Raw genomic sequence first — 14,852 nt, 5'->3', positions numbered from 1 at the left:
ATTTAAGGGCAAGTTGCTGGTGGATGATCTTGGCCACTTGGTTGTGCCTATGCAAGTATGCACCGTCCGCAAGCCGAGAACAGCCGGAAACGATATGCCTAATGGACTCACCGGGACGACGACATGCCGACAAATGTCAATCGTACCATCCTTTAGGATATGTTTTCGGTAGTTGTTCGTTACGATGACTTCGTCCATAATTGCAAAGACAAAACCTTCAGTTTCCCCAAAGAGGTTGCTGAAGCGCAGCCAAGCCACGGAAGATAATTGGTCCACATCAGGCCCAGTTAAGGCTCGATGGAACCTGCCGTGTAGCTCCTTGCTCTTCCATACGCTAATATTATTATTATTATTATTATTATAAATAAAGAAGGAAAAGATAATGACAGGGATGACGATAGATAGAGATTTAGATCTCAGAAAGGTTAGTAGCAACAAGAGTGAGATAAACATCAAAACAAGTTTAAAAGTATTTATTTAATCATTTACTTCAAATATATAAAACCATATTTATAGCATTCGTTGCGTTATATTTGGCTCGTTGACGTACCGACACGTGCTGCTGGTCCAAAGGCCTGTCTTCGACTGACCCCCCCTCTTTCCGGCATGTATTTATGGCTTTTACGCTCGAAACAAACAACGCTACGTTTACGCATACACTACAATATTCTTTATAAAGTTATCGGCACATCGTGAGCTCTTTCACAAAACTCACTTGAAATATCTACAATATAACTCAAACATTTTAATTTAAAGTTGCTTTAATGTAGGAGACAATGGAATCTAGATAAAAAAGAGTCCATGCTACCGCGATATTTTTCTTGTTAAAAAGGCTCCAGCTTCGACTATACATAAGTAGTATTAACAAAAGCGATCCGATTTTCTTATTTTCTATAGATGATACAGATTGTATGTATGAATGTAACTAGTGGCAGACGATACCAGCAACCAAATGTGACTATTCTAGTTTTAATTTTTGTCTGATGTAGCTAAATCACTTATAATCTTTTGGTTACGTTGGAAAACGGTGGCCTCTAAGTAATGATCTACAACATCGTTGTGATGTTTACGATATGGCTTCATGATCTTTTCAAACTTTGGCGTCATACTTTTCACAAGTTCGAACCACCTGAAAATAGGATGAAGGTTTTTAACTCGAATGACAGATTATTATAAGAAGGTGTTGGCGCCGTTTCTGCTGCACCCTAACAGATGGCGCTGTGGCGAGATATCGTTTACTTTAATCGCGATGTTAAGATACAATGTCTCGCTACAGATATGCTTCCCGCAAGTCGGATATGTTTGGTGTTAGGTTCGGTGTTGTCATTGCGTTTCTTTGGTTGTTATTGTTGTCGCTGCGTTTTGTAGTTTTCGTTCGTTTCGTTGTGCGTTGGTCGAGTCGTCCAAATTTCGGACAAGTTTGCGTAGGAAACAAACAGAAGGATTACGCAGTATTCTGGTTTCTTGCAGGATTATTGATGCTACTATGTCAGTGAAACAGGGAGAATTGCAACAATTTGACCTGCTAAAAAAGTGGACTGACAGATTTTGAACAATCAATATTAAGTTATTCGTGTTTTGGCGGGAATGTCATACGCTTATAATGTAAACAATTATGATTTTCTTGGGCGTTTTTGGTTGTTAAATAATAATAAAAAAAAAACCTATAACATCTTACTAATTGTATTTCATATAACACAGTATGTCAGAAGTGCTCAATACATCGATGCATTCGATGAAATTTCAAATAGATGTAGAACATAGTTTGGAAGAACACATAACCTAATAATTATTTTTTTTATTCCGCACGGACGAAGTCGCGGGCAACAGCTGGTACTTAATAATAATAAGTCTTTTATTTACGTACCTGACTATGTTAGGGTACTGCTCGACGCCGATGCCAGAGATCCTCATCGTCTCTATGGAAACGAGGATGTTCAGGTCCGCTAAAGTCATATTAGATCCTACAGCAAACTTGTTGCCCTCCAGGAAACTGTTGAGGAAACCGAGCGCCTCTTGCAACAACTTAAACCTGACCTCGCTCAATGGAGACCCGTCAATCAATTGCCAGTACTAAGAGAAAAACATTATGTTATTAAATGCAATATTAGATAAGTGCTAGGTGGATCTGGATTTAAAATAAAATGTCACGAGACCTATAGGTATTAACCGCGGCAGCGACTGCCTGAATAGGCTAAACTGCCTGACCGATTTTAAGGACTAAAATGTTATTAGATTCGTATTTTCCCCGGTATGTTTTCGGACACAGTTTGTTCTTTTCTTAATTAATTAATTACTAGTCCAACATCATCATTATCGGCACAAGTTCGTTCACAGCTGGACATAGGCCTTCTCCATCGGTTGCTACATTACATGTTCTAATGACGCATCCAGTGCACTCTCGCAACCTTGACCACGTCATCGGTCCATCTTGTAGGAGGCCGCCTACCTACGCTGCGTCGATCTATCCTTGGCCACCATTCAAGGACTTTTCAGTCCCATCGGCCCCTAAGTAATACTTACATAATATTCATAGAATCTGGCATACAGTATGCCAAGATCAAAGTCGAGTCTCTGGTCTATGATGGCGCGGGTCTTGATGTCCGCGGGGTACAAATTCTTGTGCTCCTCCTTGCCGTATTTCGCTACGAGATACTTGCAGATTGCGCGCGACTCCCACAGCGTGAACCCCTCATCAATGATAACCGGTACGGTGTGTTGAGGGTTGATCTGAAGGGCGTTACATCAGGTATATATAGTCTTCGTAACTGCTGATTGACCTTTTGCTCATTTTATATTATACAATTTTAAAGTTTAATAATAGTGTAAAGCGACAGAAGAACTTCATCACCTTTTGGTAAGAATATTGTACAGCTACTATAACACTTATAACTTATCGCGTACGTGTTGTTATGAGAAGCTCAATGGGTAGTAAATAAACGGCCTCGACTGTAAGTTATACCTTGATGAAATCCTCCTCAAGTGTTTCGCTTCGCCTAAACTCCTTGGAGTGGTATCTGAACCTGTGGTCGATGCCGAGCATGGCGCCTGTCAGGTCCAGAAAGGCGCACGGTGGCGAACCCGGCATGCAGTAGAAGTCAATAATGCTCATTTTCTGATATCCTTTCTCTAATCTGTCTAATTTGAAAGAAAAAAACATGTAATTTTTTTATTAGATTTAAGGGAAGATCATAAATCACGCATACTTATATCGGAACAATAAAACACTCAGTAAATACATAGAATAAAAGGAATAAGAGAAACAAATCTAAACATTGATACTAATTAGAATTTTCAAGGCACTTACTCAAGATATTTCTCGTACAGCGAGTCTGCAGAGCTGATCGAATTGCGCCCTATGTGTTTTGTGTCTTGTATTTATGTGTACATTTTAATTACAGTAAATGTATATTTTATGCCCATTGACTTTTAGGATTCCGTACCTCGAAATAAAAAAAAATGAAACCCTTATAGGATCACTTTGTTGTCCGTCCGTATGTCTGCTTGTCAAGACCCTTTTTCTCAGGAAAGTGTGAACGTTTCAAGCTGGAATTGCTATCAAATACTCAGTTCTATAATACCTTTAAGTTGTAACAAAATCAAACTTCTTTTGATTGCGTTGATATATCACCAATTTAAGTCGAATGTTTTCAAACCCGCAACTACTCGCGAGGGAATCAAAACCTAAAGGATACTACCATTCGATTAAGATTCTAATCTTTATTTAGACAATTCCGAAAACCTTAAATGTTTAGTTACATTACATATTTTTAGCCGTTCTGAAGATACCTTCAAACAAACATCCATCCATCTTAACATTCGCATTTGTAAGATAACCCTTTTTAACTACGACACGATTGTCGTGATTGGTAAACTTTTAATTATACCTGTATGTATCTACACATTTATACAGAACCCGTAGTGTGCGAGTCCGACTCGCACGTAGCCAGTTTTTTTTATTCCTTCATTTATTTCTATGTCACGTTAAAAGCCACAAAGAGTAAAACATGCAATGTCAGAGAATTTAACATTGTTTTTGTTATGTTGCGTTTTTTCAACTAACTGCCGTACTCATAGTGATACATTATTGCTTATTTAGTGAAACTTTGTAGCTAAAAATAGCGAGATTTTTTTGGTCGATTTGTTTTAAGATAAAACCTATAATACAAAGTTGGTTGTACTTTGAAGTTTTTCAATGATACTCATCAATTAAGTTAATATATTAGTGTATTCTATAAATAAATCGTATAAAACAAAGTCGCTATTCGTGACCTCTGTGTAACTACAATTTACCATCATGTATGTACATATTTTGGAAGGGACTGTTGATATTGCCACCCAGACGAAACCGCGGCGCGCTATCAGTTGGTACTAAAAGCAATAAAGTTAAAAAAATGTTCTATTTTTTTGTACTAGTGTAAGAAAAAACTAAAAAAAAAAATCCATGGTCATAACGTAAAATATTTTTTTTTGTAAAAAAAAAAACTTAAGGTACTCGCGGCATCTGATTAATTATATAATTTGCATACTTATTGAGACATTATTTTTTTACCAATTCAGATTTTAATGTAGAAAAACTTATTAATTCGTCATCCCTTTCACTCTCTTTGACAAAACAGAGACGAAGATACACAGCTAGTACACTCCTACGGCAGTGGAAACTCACGGTTATATTGACCTATCAATCGCGCAGCAACCGGCGTTAGTATAAGAGCAAATTGCAAACGACCGCTACCCATATACATACGTAATTGCAGATGCGTTACCTACCTTTTATCGAGGAAAGCGGGGACGCACAGTAAATATTTCCCCTTTCTATGGGTACCCTACTTCGACTGATCCCCAAACTCTTCCCATTATTTTCTTAAAAGGAAAGCGTGGTTTCGGATTGGAAGAGAAAGAGGCTTAAAAATGGGCCTCCAGCATCTGTAAGAACAGTCGAAAACTGTTTCCTAGCGAAAGCCAAAGTAGCTAATATTCTTTAAAGAACTATTATTACACTTTTGTGCGTCAATTGAAGAAAAAATAACTGACGCAACAGAACAGACTACTTTCAGTAAGTATAAATCATTCATGTGTCCTGATAAGTGCACAAAACTAAATACTTTGGATATAGAGTTCCAAGATTCCATTATTCATAGATGTAACTAATAAAAGGAATAGAATTTCTATTACATTGAAGTCCAAGCAACTAAACTAAGCAACATTGTTTAATGGTAAGTTGGGTTTAATAGTCATATATTCAACCAAAGTACTTATGGTTTTTCCTTACACATTTCTGAACATTTTGTATAACATAAAGGATATTAAAAAAAATTAAATTTAAAATTAATTTATTGTGCCTTAGATTACAAGTCTTATATTATTGTGGTGCAGTGAGGTGCTACAATATTAGCGTTGTGTCACGGCTTCCCCCCCCCCACTCGGGCCTCCCTCGACCTTCCCCTTCCTTCATTACTTCTTCATGCTGCTGACGAGCGCCTTGAACGCATCGAGTCCCTTCTCGTTGGCCTCCTGGTAGCCAGGTGCTGTCGTCTTCACAGTCTCGTACCACCTGGATGAATAGCAAACATATAGTCAACGCGCATAAGAACATGGAAGTCATCGATAACATCTATACTAATATTATAAAGCGGAAGATTTTGTTTGTTTAAACGCGCCAATCTCAGGAACTATTGGTCCAATTTGAAAAATTCTTTTTTTGTTGGATAATCCATTTAAAGAAGGCTTTAAGCTTAAAACTAACTAGTACTAATTATGTTTCTTCTAATACCGCACAAACGGAGTCGCGTGCGACAGCTAGTTTATAACCAAAAGTGTCTTTGAAGGAAAACGTTCGAGCATCGTAGAACGCTCGTCTATTGTTTGTGTCATCTCAAGATATTGCACCAACTATTAAGTACCCAATGATTGTTAACAAGAGTGTTATCAGTAGGTAACAAGTCTAGAATGACTTTACAATATGTGAAGAGGCATTTGTGCATGACGAGTATTAAGATTAGCGTTTATAGAGCATTTGTTATAATGTCCGTTCTTTTACTAATTAAATTCAATCTTGATTCAAGTGTTTAGGTATAAGCGCGTATTGTTAACCTCTTAACATTGGCGAACTTCTTGAAATCGATATCGGAGGCTTCGAATGTGGAGACGCTGGCGATGAGGCTGAGATCAGCCACAGTGAGGCCGGCGCCCGCAACATATTTCTGTCCCTCTAGGAACACGTCCAGGATCTTCAAGGCATCCTCCACTTTGGCCGCCTTCTCCTTGTCCGCTGGAGCACCAGCGAACACTTGTGGGTACTGAAACAATTAAAGGGAAATATTGCCGCGGTCATGTTTTAGACAGAGTTCCCGCAACCCCTAATTTTCGCTGTAGGCGACGACCATTAGATTTTTCTTGGTGCTATGCTTACAAAACCTACTATACTATAAGTACGCTTGAGGTAGTTCCCCATGTACAAAATTTTATGATTTATGAGAGCTAAATTGCTGAGCTGATTTGGACGAGGTAAATTATTTAGCTATATTTTTATTTACTGAGTAATTTCAATTATTTTTTGTACACCAATCACCAACAATTACCTCATATTGTGTGGTTTAATAAACAATACAGTCGTTGTATGGAAACAAATAAATAAATATGTATTTTATCATTACATTATCCTGCGTCCGCAAACACAAATAAAAATAATTTTCCTGTTGTGCATTTAAGGATTGAATAAAATTTATTCCACGTATCGTATGTATATTTATCACCACTGACCTGGGAAGTCCGCGGTAAACTAAAGCACTTTAAATCTTCTAAATATTTAAGCTTAAAATAATAAATAGAGCATTTATCGAGCACCGACATCTACTCTTCAAAGTTTGTTGTAATAGAAACGATGCCTCCTTATCTTTTTGCGGACACTAGGCATATCTGAATGCAGTCTATGCAAAGAGCAACTGCACATGCAGCTATCCACATTATTATTAGTTAATAGAGTTTAACTTACGAAGTATTCACTGAAGCGCTGGTAGAGGGTGCCGATGTCAAAGTACAGGCGCTGGTCGACGAGAGCGCGTGCGCGTGCTTCCTCCGGGTACAGGCCGCTGGCCTTGCCGTACTTGTTGACCAGGTACGTAATAATGGCGCGCGATTCGCTCAGCGCCAGGCCATCGTCGACTAGTGTCGGCACTGTGTGTTGCGGGTTCAGCTGGAAAACAAGAGCTTATTGTTCAATACTTGTTAAGTAAGAGAGGAGTATAGGCAGAACACCTTCTTATCTTAATTTAGACATTACTAGTTGCAATCCTTTGGGGCGAATGGCGCGTCATCGTTACCAAATCAAGTGACAGATTGATTAGTGAGGGGACATAAACGTTGACATTTTAATAAGGCTAGTGTTGCGCCGATACACAGGTACAGTGTAGGATTTTCTTCCTAACACTAATATTAAAAAGGAATGTATAATATAAATGTTGAACACTGTAAAAGCTATTTTTTAACCTACCCTAAAACTAAGGAGGTGTTCTTCTAGTTTAGAAGGTAGGTTTCCAAATTGCAATAGTTAATAGCGAATTGGACCCTCGATTTTTTATCATAGTCCAGAGGATTGATGCTTCTATAGTGATAAAGTCGAAAAATGTTCCTTTAGCTTTAATAACAATATATTTAGCCCGTGACCTTGAGGGGTAGGCAGAGATTAACATTTCCTGGCACACCTCACTCCACTCTTCCACATTCATATATCTACAAATTATAACTAAATATGTATTCGAGATGAAATTGATATCTGACTTTGACATCTTGAAGCTCACATTAATCATTGCGATTTTGTGATTACTGCGAAGTAGATATTTCAAACAAAACAACTTAAATGTTAAAGTTGTATATGTGTGTCAACATGTATTTAATTTATAATACCCTTTGTCAGAATAGCTACATTTAAATGCTTTTCCTCAAGTCAAATAATGGAAATCACGCAGATACTATGGTGTTCTGTTTAGAGAGCATTGACTTCATGTTCCCAACTCGCTTACATCATACATTCACAAACCGGTGTTTTCGACCTTCAATGGTAGTCAAAGCAATATGCATTTAAACCCTATAACTTAAAGTTAAATATCGCAAAACAATTTTTGATATAAGACCTTTCTAATTCAATGAATACGGAAGGCAATTGCTTTACTTGCCGAATGCCATAATATCCCGTTTTCAAACTTATTCCGATGTTACAAAATCGAGTGCAATAAAAAAACTAATCTCTTTTAGGTTAGACATTTTTAACCAAAAAATATTATGTATTGTATGTTAAAGGTTAATCGCTTAGTGATACGGGATGACTATGTTTTTATACAAGTGTTTCCTAGAGGTCACCTTGAGGTATTCAGGCTTGAGGTGCGCGCCGTGGTGAAGGTCGACCAGCTTGAGGTTCAGGTTGAGGTTGAGGGCCCGAGCGGTCAGGAGCACGGCGCGGCACGGCGGTGAGCCAGGCACGTAGTACAAATCGATAGGCATGCTGAAATTAAAGTATTCAAACTTTCGTGAGACATTATACTAAACTGATATATAAACACGGCTAAACACTCACGTATATTCGTCCGGTGCCGCCACCGAAATGTAAATGGGAAATTAAATTGTAAGAATTAAGAATTTTTAGACTGAAAAAAGCTTTCTACGTGTTTAAAAAAATTTCCAAGTCAATTTAGTTGATTTTTCAAAAATAATTATGAAACATTTATTTTTAATTCAATGTTAAAGTGGAAAAAGATTTCCCGTACCGGGAATCGAACCCGAGCCTCCTGGGTGAAAGCCAGGTATCCTAGCCACTAGACCATACGGGAGACGTTAGAACCATTGAAATATGCCTTTAAAACAATATTATATAAAAAAATCTTAATTAAACAACAAATCCATACGTTTGAATTAAAATTACATTCCTCAACGCCATGTCCATTATTTGCCTTTAATCATGGGAAAATCTTTATTTTTCCTATTGTTCGTAAGTGAAAGGCAAAGCTTGGTAAATTTTCTTTGTAGTTAAACCTCAAAGAATTGATATTTTGCTGCCAGAAATATAAATGCTTATATCAAAAAATATTATCAAAACGGAATAAAAATGACATAGGCTGTGCTGTAAATTCCATGTATCGTCTGATAAATGATGAGCACTCAATAAGAGGATATTTTGCTTTTAAATTCTAGAAACATCGATCTATTAGTCATGAATCACGATTCGATCAAACGTAGGTACGCGGCATTGCATTCACTCAATGCTAACCGTTCGACCTGACTCCGTTACACAAGGTTATGTGACCAATGTTTTTATGAAAATAAAAAAGCTTACTGTCAAGGCCAATAACTGCTACCGCATTTTTCAGGACGTAGATTATATAACCGAAATTCGTATAAACGCACCAACAATGTTGTTATAAAGTTTAACACTCAAATAAATTTATAATTTTCGGTAAATTTTGAAGCGCCAATAGGTTAATGGTTAAGGGAACGGATTGTTGTCGTCAACCATATCCAAGCCTAGAGCTTAGTTGGTCTGGTACAAATATTAGTAAATTAAAAAAAATCTGCTACTATTTACATTAAAAAAATATCAGTATCTAGGCCAGTGGAAATAACCCGTTCTCATGCATTTCCTCAACATCATTCTGCCGTGCTTAAAAAAATTGTCTCTTGTAAGTCCTAATTTCATTTCAAACTTTAGGTTTATTATACATTGCATTACAAGATTATCTTGTTCCATTACATTTTACTTACCATAATCTTGATATTTGTTCAAGATGTTTCATTCGATAAAACTGTGTAAACAGATAAAATTCTTTTTGCAACTTTGTGTGTGCAAAGTATTGTTGCTGTATTGCATCGCAAACGGCTTCATAAAGGCATATCGACGTGCCTTACTCCGATGCCCTTCAAAGAAAATAGCTCCATACCGTATTATATTTTTATTTGCTCAAGTAATTTCGTAACAAATTCAAACCTTAAATATGAACTATGGGATTCGGATGCCGTGTCATTTGTATTGACATATTGTTGTCTCTGTTTCGTCAATAAGAAAGAAAGGAATGACAATATGTGACAATTCCAATTTCAAATAAGTATCACAGCAGGCGAAACTCATAGATATTAATGAGTTAATCTATTTGTTAAAGTTTTTTTTTTACGTATAAAAAGTAGTCTTTGTGTAATTAAGTCGGCCTGGATATGTGGCTTTTAATCGTTCAAACATTCGCTTTTAACCCGTAAAAAATATTAAATTGCATTATTTTTGTGATTTCCTGTTTTCTATATTTGTTACGGATATCGCAACAGTGCGATACCGGTCGCATGTTGAACTCGTTTTAAATTTCCACATAAAGGAAATAATATGCGTATAAGTATGAGATTTCAGAATTTACATTTTTTTTATAATTTTAAACCAAAGACCATATCACATAAGTAATACGTCATATTTTCCCGCGTTTTAATTTTTTTTTTTACTTTTGACGTAGTTGTAGAAATTCATTTTCAGCCAGTGTCAGTGAAACGCTAATATTCAGCAATATTTTAATACAAGCTTATCAAACGGGAATTAAAATAATCAATGTAGCGCATGGCGCCATTATTATATTTGAATAACCCATAAATATATATAATCTATAGTGTTATGATCAAAAATTCTCAACGGTCATTGTTGGCGTCTGTTCGTAAGAACGGGTCGATACAAGGACGTTAGCGTTTTGTAAAAAAAAAATGTGTTCTTATAATAGCTACATTTATGACTAATACCTACTGAATAAATATTCCTAAATGAAAAATAGTTTATCGTATTTAAACTTGAAAACATATACTAAACTTAATAATTAAACTAATTTAATTTAAGTTTTTTTTTTCAAATCACCAATAAACAAGTTACTAGCGAAAAAAATAAAAACTATATAAATAAGAACTAACTGTAATTGAACCAAAATCAAATCAATAATTAATTTGTTTGACTTAATCATGAAGGCATGGAAACTTTTTTTTGAAGTGCCAGTATCATATTATAAAAAAAGTAAAGGGGTTAAAGTAAACGTCGGCTAAAAGGAAGTACAGCTAGACCACAATAGAAGAATAAAAGATATAGTATTAAGTAACACATGGGTCAGTCTCTTTGTCACATCCCAGTCTTTTGTCAGATATCGAGTGACCTGTAGTAACTCTTGCATAGCATTCAAAGCAACCTGTTAGGCTTGGAGGTTATGTTTCAAAAGTACATTGACCTTTTTTAAAAAAAAAACTCAGTACGCATAAAATTTTCACAAAATTCGTTGCTCCAAAATCAGATATTAGCCTTTTTAATTGACAATTTATTAATCTAAACAAATTTTCATACATTGTTTTCAAGTAGGCTAAAATTGTATTATTTGTAATTAGTTTTATAGCTAAAATAATAAAATACTCTATATCATGTTTGTCTATTTCCTTTATCATTCGTAGTCTGGTTAATTTCCTACTTTAAACGTGTGAATATGACAAAATTAACTTTCCATTTTTTTATGTCTATGCGCCAATGTAAGTACAAATTACTGCGTACGGTTAATTTTTACCTTGACCGATATTGATACCTTTCTACAGAATAGTTATTAACTTCGTTTTATCACGGGCATCATACGACGCAATTATTTTATATCGCAATAATTGGTTAGTAAAAATCGATTGTATTACAGCTGTGGCTTTCCACTGTTAAACACATTTATAAAAACGCAACGTAATTGCAGACGGACAGCGGTCACTTCGCTATTTCGGCGAATGTACATGGTTTGCTTGTTTTCCAACTTTTAAACTAAAAAAATAATGTATTTTACATTATCGTATTCTAATAAAATTGTTGTATAGTATACAATTTATAAATACCAATATTATTTTATTAATACGAAAATTTGGATGGATGGATATTTTTACTATGTATCTCCAAAACGACTAAACGAATCAAGCTAAATTTAAATGTAGAAAATAACCTGGAAGAACACATGACTACTAATTAAGTTTATTTTAATTCATCACGGAGGGAGTCGCGGGCGACGGTTTTACAATTTATTTAGTTAATGCTACATCTTTGCACTAGCAATAAATTCAATGAACAACGCCTAACCAGGATAACCTCGAAAACAGTAGCAAAACAGTAATAATAAGCTGCAAGCAAAAAACTTAACAACATACTGATTACTAAACACACTACTTAAACTTATCCTTTGCCTCTAACAAATAACAACGATGTTTATGATTTTAATCAAACACTTATCTACTATCAAACGACAATATTGATTCTTCAATAAAATATAAGCTATAAAGATACTACTAATCATTGAAGATAAAATAAAAACTAAATGTATGATGTCATAACAATCGTTTAAATATCTAAAAATCTGTTTTTTTCTATTAGGTATCTTATATTAGCCGTCTAGATTTTAGGACGCCGCTAAAATTGTTATTAATTAAGAACGTAGAAGTGTTTGTAAAGACTGATAGCAGTTAATAATTACACACACGAATCTGTTGTGCGACACAAACACAATATCTCAAAGGATGCGTCGATATTACGTAACCCTCAATTGCTTTATAATGAACCAACATAAAACATAAGGTTAAATACACAGTTATCATAATAAAACGTAAACTTAAATGTGAAACTAATCAATACTTTAGTTATAACGTGAGAACGTATTTTATACAAGAATACGTTACGGTTCGCTTTCCTACACCGAAAATGTAACGCAGTTTTCATCATACTAAACTGGTTTGTTATTATTATTTTCATTAATAAAGAAAAAAATATATGAAAATTTGACAAATCGATCCTTCTAGAAAACACATTTAAAACTTAACTAAATTACAACAAAAGTTAAATTATTCAAACATTTCCTAAATAAAAAAGCTGACCTAAAGTAGTTAATTGTCTATACCTAAACATTAAAAAAATAAACTTACTTTTTTTGTGTAGTCTGTAGAAATAAAGGTCAACGAGCGTGCAGCCAGCGCCAGCGATTGGGCAGAATAACTGGCAAAGGAGGGAGGACTGTCGTTTTATACTCGACCGAACCGAACTTTACACGGAATGATTCCTCATATTTTCATCTAGTTTTTGATACACATATATTTTCAGTTTGATAATTGCATCCTTAAGTTTGGGATTTATTTTCTTATCAGCTATTAAATATCTACAAAAAAAACACAAAATAATTCGGTTTAACTGTCATACGATGTGAACTAAAACTCAAGTAAAAAGGTATTGTTTTTCAGATTTTTTATGCTACTCAATATAAAATTTTCTATCATATACTTAGAAATAAAATAATCCAATTAATTTATGATATATGAGTAAGAATATAAGAATATCCTATTTATGCATACGATTATTCAGGTTAAACGAGAGCTTTACAAATGAATAATACCAGAGATTCGTCGATTGATCGAACTAAACGTTAATCCAACTCTTACCCGCACCTAGAGTTGTTAAGTGGAAACTCAAATGGAGCTCATAAGTGTAGACGTAGCCAATAATAATAACTTAACCAATATACGTCTCTGTATATCAATTAATAAGGTAAATTGTCAATTTACCTTACCATGTGTTGCCGAAGTTATATACTTATTACAAAATTAATGTCAACAAATAATATCCTTACTTTTTAGCCCCGGAAACTGTTACCTTCCAGTCGCTTGAGAACTTGTAGGAAGTATTTCTTCGCTTGATTGGTCTGCAGATAGGTCAGTTCTTTGCCACAAGCAAAGAACCTAGACTTTTCTAACAATGACACGTAAGCGGAACATTATAAAATCTAGTGAATTAGGTATTTAATTGCAGATGTTTTTGACAATATCTATGGTAAATGAAGAACTTATTGGTAGGTCAGTTGCTTGCAAAATTGAATACCGAATCAAAGATTATAAAAATCATAATTGTACAAAAATTTTGTTGATTTAAAATTATAAAACAACTTGGTTTTTCTTTGGTTAATCACTTGACGTAAAAAATTAAATGTTTTAATAATTAAAGAAATTTATTAAGTCGTTAATTTCTTAATTAATTTACGCAAATACATACTAACAAAGTAGGTATACTCTTACTAATGATCAGAAGCGTCGGTTACTACGTCACGCAATGATTCAGTGACGTTTTTCCCCGTTTCATTTCCTGGAATCACAAATTCCTGTGGTCCAGCGGCTGAGAGTTTGAATCTTTTCTTATTTTGGTCTTTAATATTTCCGAAAATTTTACCTCACAACCTATTACGTATTTATTAGCAGTATCAAATTGTGTAACTTTATGTAAAATAATTAAGTTTAGCTAGAATTGTGAGTCTAAGTTTTAAGTTTGAAATTAATATTTTATCTTCAAGAAATAACTGTATCGTCATTTATGTCAGTCCAATGATTGACGTAGGCCTTCCCCAATACCGTCCACAATGTGTTTCGTTAATTTCAAATATCATGGCGCTCCAAGGTCACAGGCGCGCGGCGCCCCCCGCAACCACGCCACACCCAATATTATATTTTGTGTTCTCGCGAAGTTAATAGCCGACTTTGACTTATGTCCGATAACATAGCCCTTTTGCTTTACCACTATTTATATTTCGTACATCGCTACTTTACTACGTGTTATCCATGCGCTGATGTCACTAGATAAGAAACTTTTGTTGGTGGTCATCACTCAGTCTATGACTTGTATTTCAGTCCGCTCCAATCCAAAACAACCAAGTACGAAATTCAAATAAACGTCTTGTCGATAATGTTACCTGTTATCTATCTTGTTATGTATACACTTTATTAAGATTAATTTGTTATTTTACCACAGATATAACAGATATTAAGCCTGCAATAAATCTTACTAATAT

At 34.9% G+C, this 14,852-nt stretch overlaps 2 protein-coding genes and 1 non-coding gene across 3 annotated transcripts; all 3 read right to left on the bottom strand.

Annotated features, from left to right (window-relative positions):
- Positions 1-461: 461 nt before the first annotated feature.
- On the bottom strand, positions 462-3,374 carry LOC106115234 (glutathione S-transferase 1, isoform C). The gene is made up of 5 exons (XM_013308558.1): positions 3,308-3,374; positions 2,963-3,138; positions 2,524-2,730; positions 1,868-2,073; positions 462-1,129 (listed from the first exon to the last, which is right to left on the bottom strand). Exons 2-5 carry the CDS (start codon positions 3,110-3,112, stop codon positions 970-972), a joined length of 723 nt encoding a protein of 240 aa, XP_013164012.1. The 5' UTR covers positions 3,113-3,138; positions 3,308-3,374; the 3' UTR covers positions 462-969.
- A 1,942-nt stretch (positions 3,375-5,316) lies between these two features.
- LOC106115289 (glutathione S-transferase 1-1-like) lies at positions 5,317-13,043 on the bottom strand. The gene is made up of 5 exons (XM_013308643.1): positions 12,946-13,043; positions 8,359-8,500; positions 6,995-7,195; positions 6,094-6,299; positions 5,317-5,554 (listed from the first exon to the last, which is right to left on the bottom strand). Exons 2-5 carry the CDS (start codon positions 8,497-8,499, stop codon positions 5,455-5,457), a joined length of 648 nt encoding a protein of 215 aa, XP_013164097.1. The 5' UTR covers position 8,500; positions 12,946-13,043; the 3' UTR covers positions 5,317-5,454.
- On the bottom strand, positions 8,754-8,825 carry TRNAE-UUC (transfer RNA glutamic acid (anticodon UUC)). Its single transcript has one exon. It is a non-coding gene; the product is annotated as a tRNA-Glu (tRNA).
- Positions 13,044-14,852: the final 1,809 nt, after the last annotated feature.

This window comes from Papilio xuthus, unplaced genomic scaffold (assembly GCF_000836235.2).
Source record: "Papilio xuthus unplaced genomic scaffold, Pxut_1.1 DF827870.1, whole genome shotgun sequence".
Taxonomy (NCBI): domain Eukaryota; kingdom Metazoa; phylum Arthropoda; class Insecta; order Lepidoptera; family Papilionidae; genus Papilio; species Papilio xuthus.
This window is presented reverse-complemented; position numbering and strand designations above follow the sequence as displayed.

Excerpts from the sequence above, each read along its gene's own strand:
- LOC106115234 (XM_013308558.1), bottom strand. The coding sequence starts at position 3,112 with ATGAGCATTATTGACTTCTACTGCATGCCGGGTTCGCCACCGTGCGCC. Across the intron at positions 2,731-2,962 it reads TTGAGGAGGATTTCATCAAG|ATCAACCCTCAACACACCGT; the intron begins GTATAACTTACA and ends AACGCCCTTCAG. Across the intron at positions 1,130-1,867 it reads CAGTACCCTAACATAGTCAG|GTGGTTCGAACTTGTGAAAA; the intron begins GTACGTAAATAA and ends TCCTATTTTCAG.
- LOC106115289 (XM_013308643.1), bottom strand. The coding sequence starts at position 8,499 with ATGCCTATCGATTTGTACTACGTGCCTGGCTCACCGCCGTGCCGCGCC. Across the intron at positions 7,196-8,358 it reads TCAAGCCTGAATACCTCAAG|CTGAACCCGCAACACACAGT; the intron begins GTGACCTCTAGG and ends CTTGTTTTCCAG. Across the intron at positions 6,300-6,994 it reads AGCGCTTCAGTGAATACTTC|TACCCACAAGTGTTCGCTGG; the intron begins GTAAGTTAAACT and ends TAATTGTTTCAG.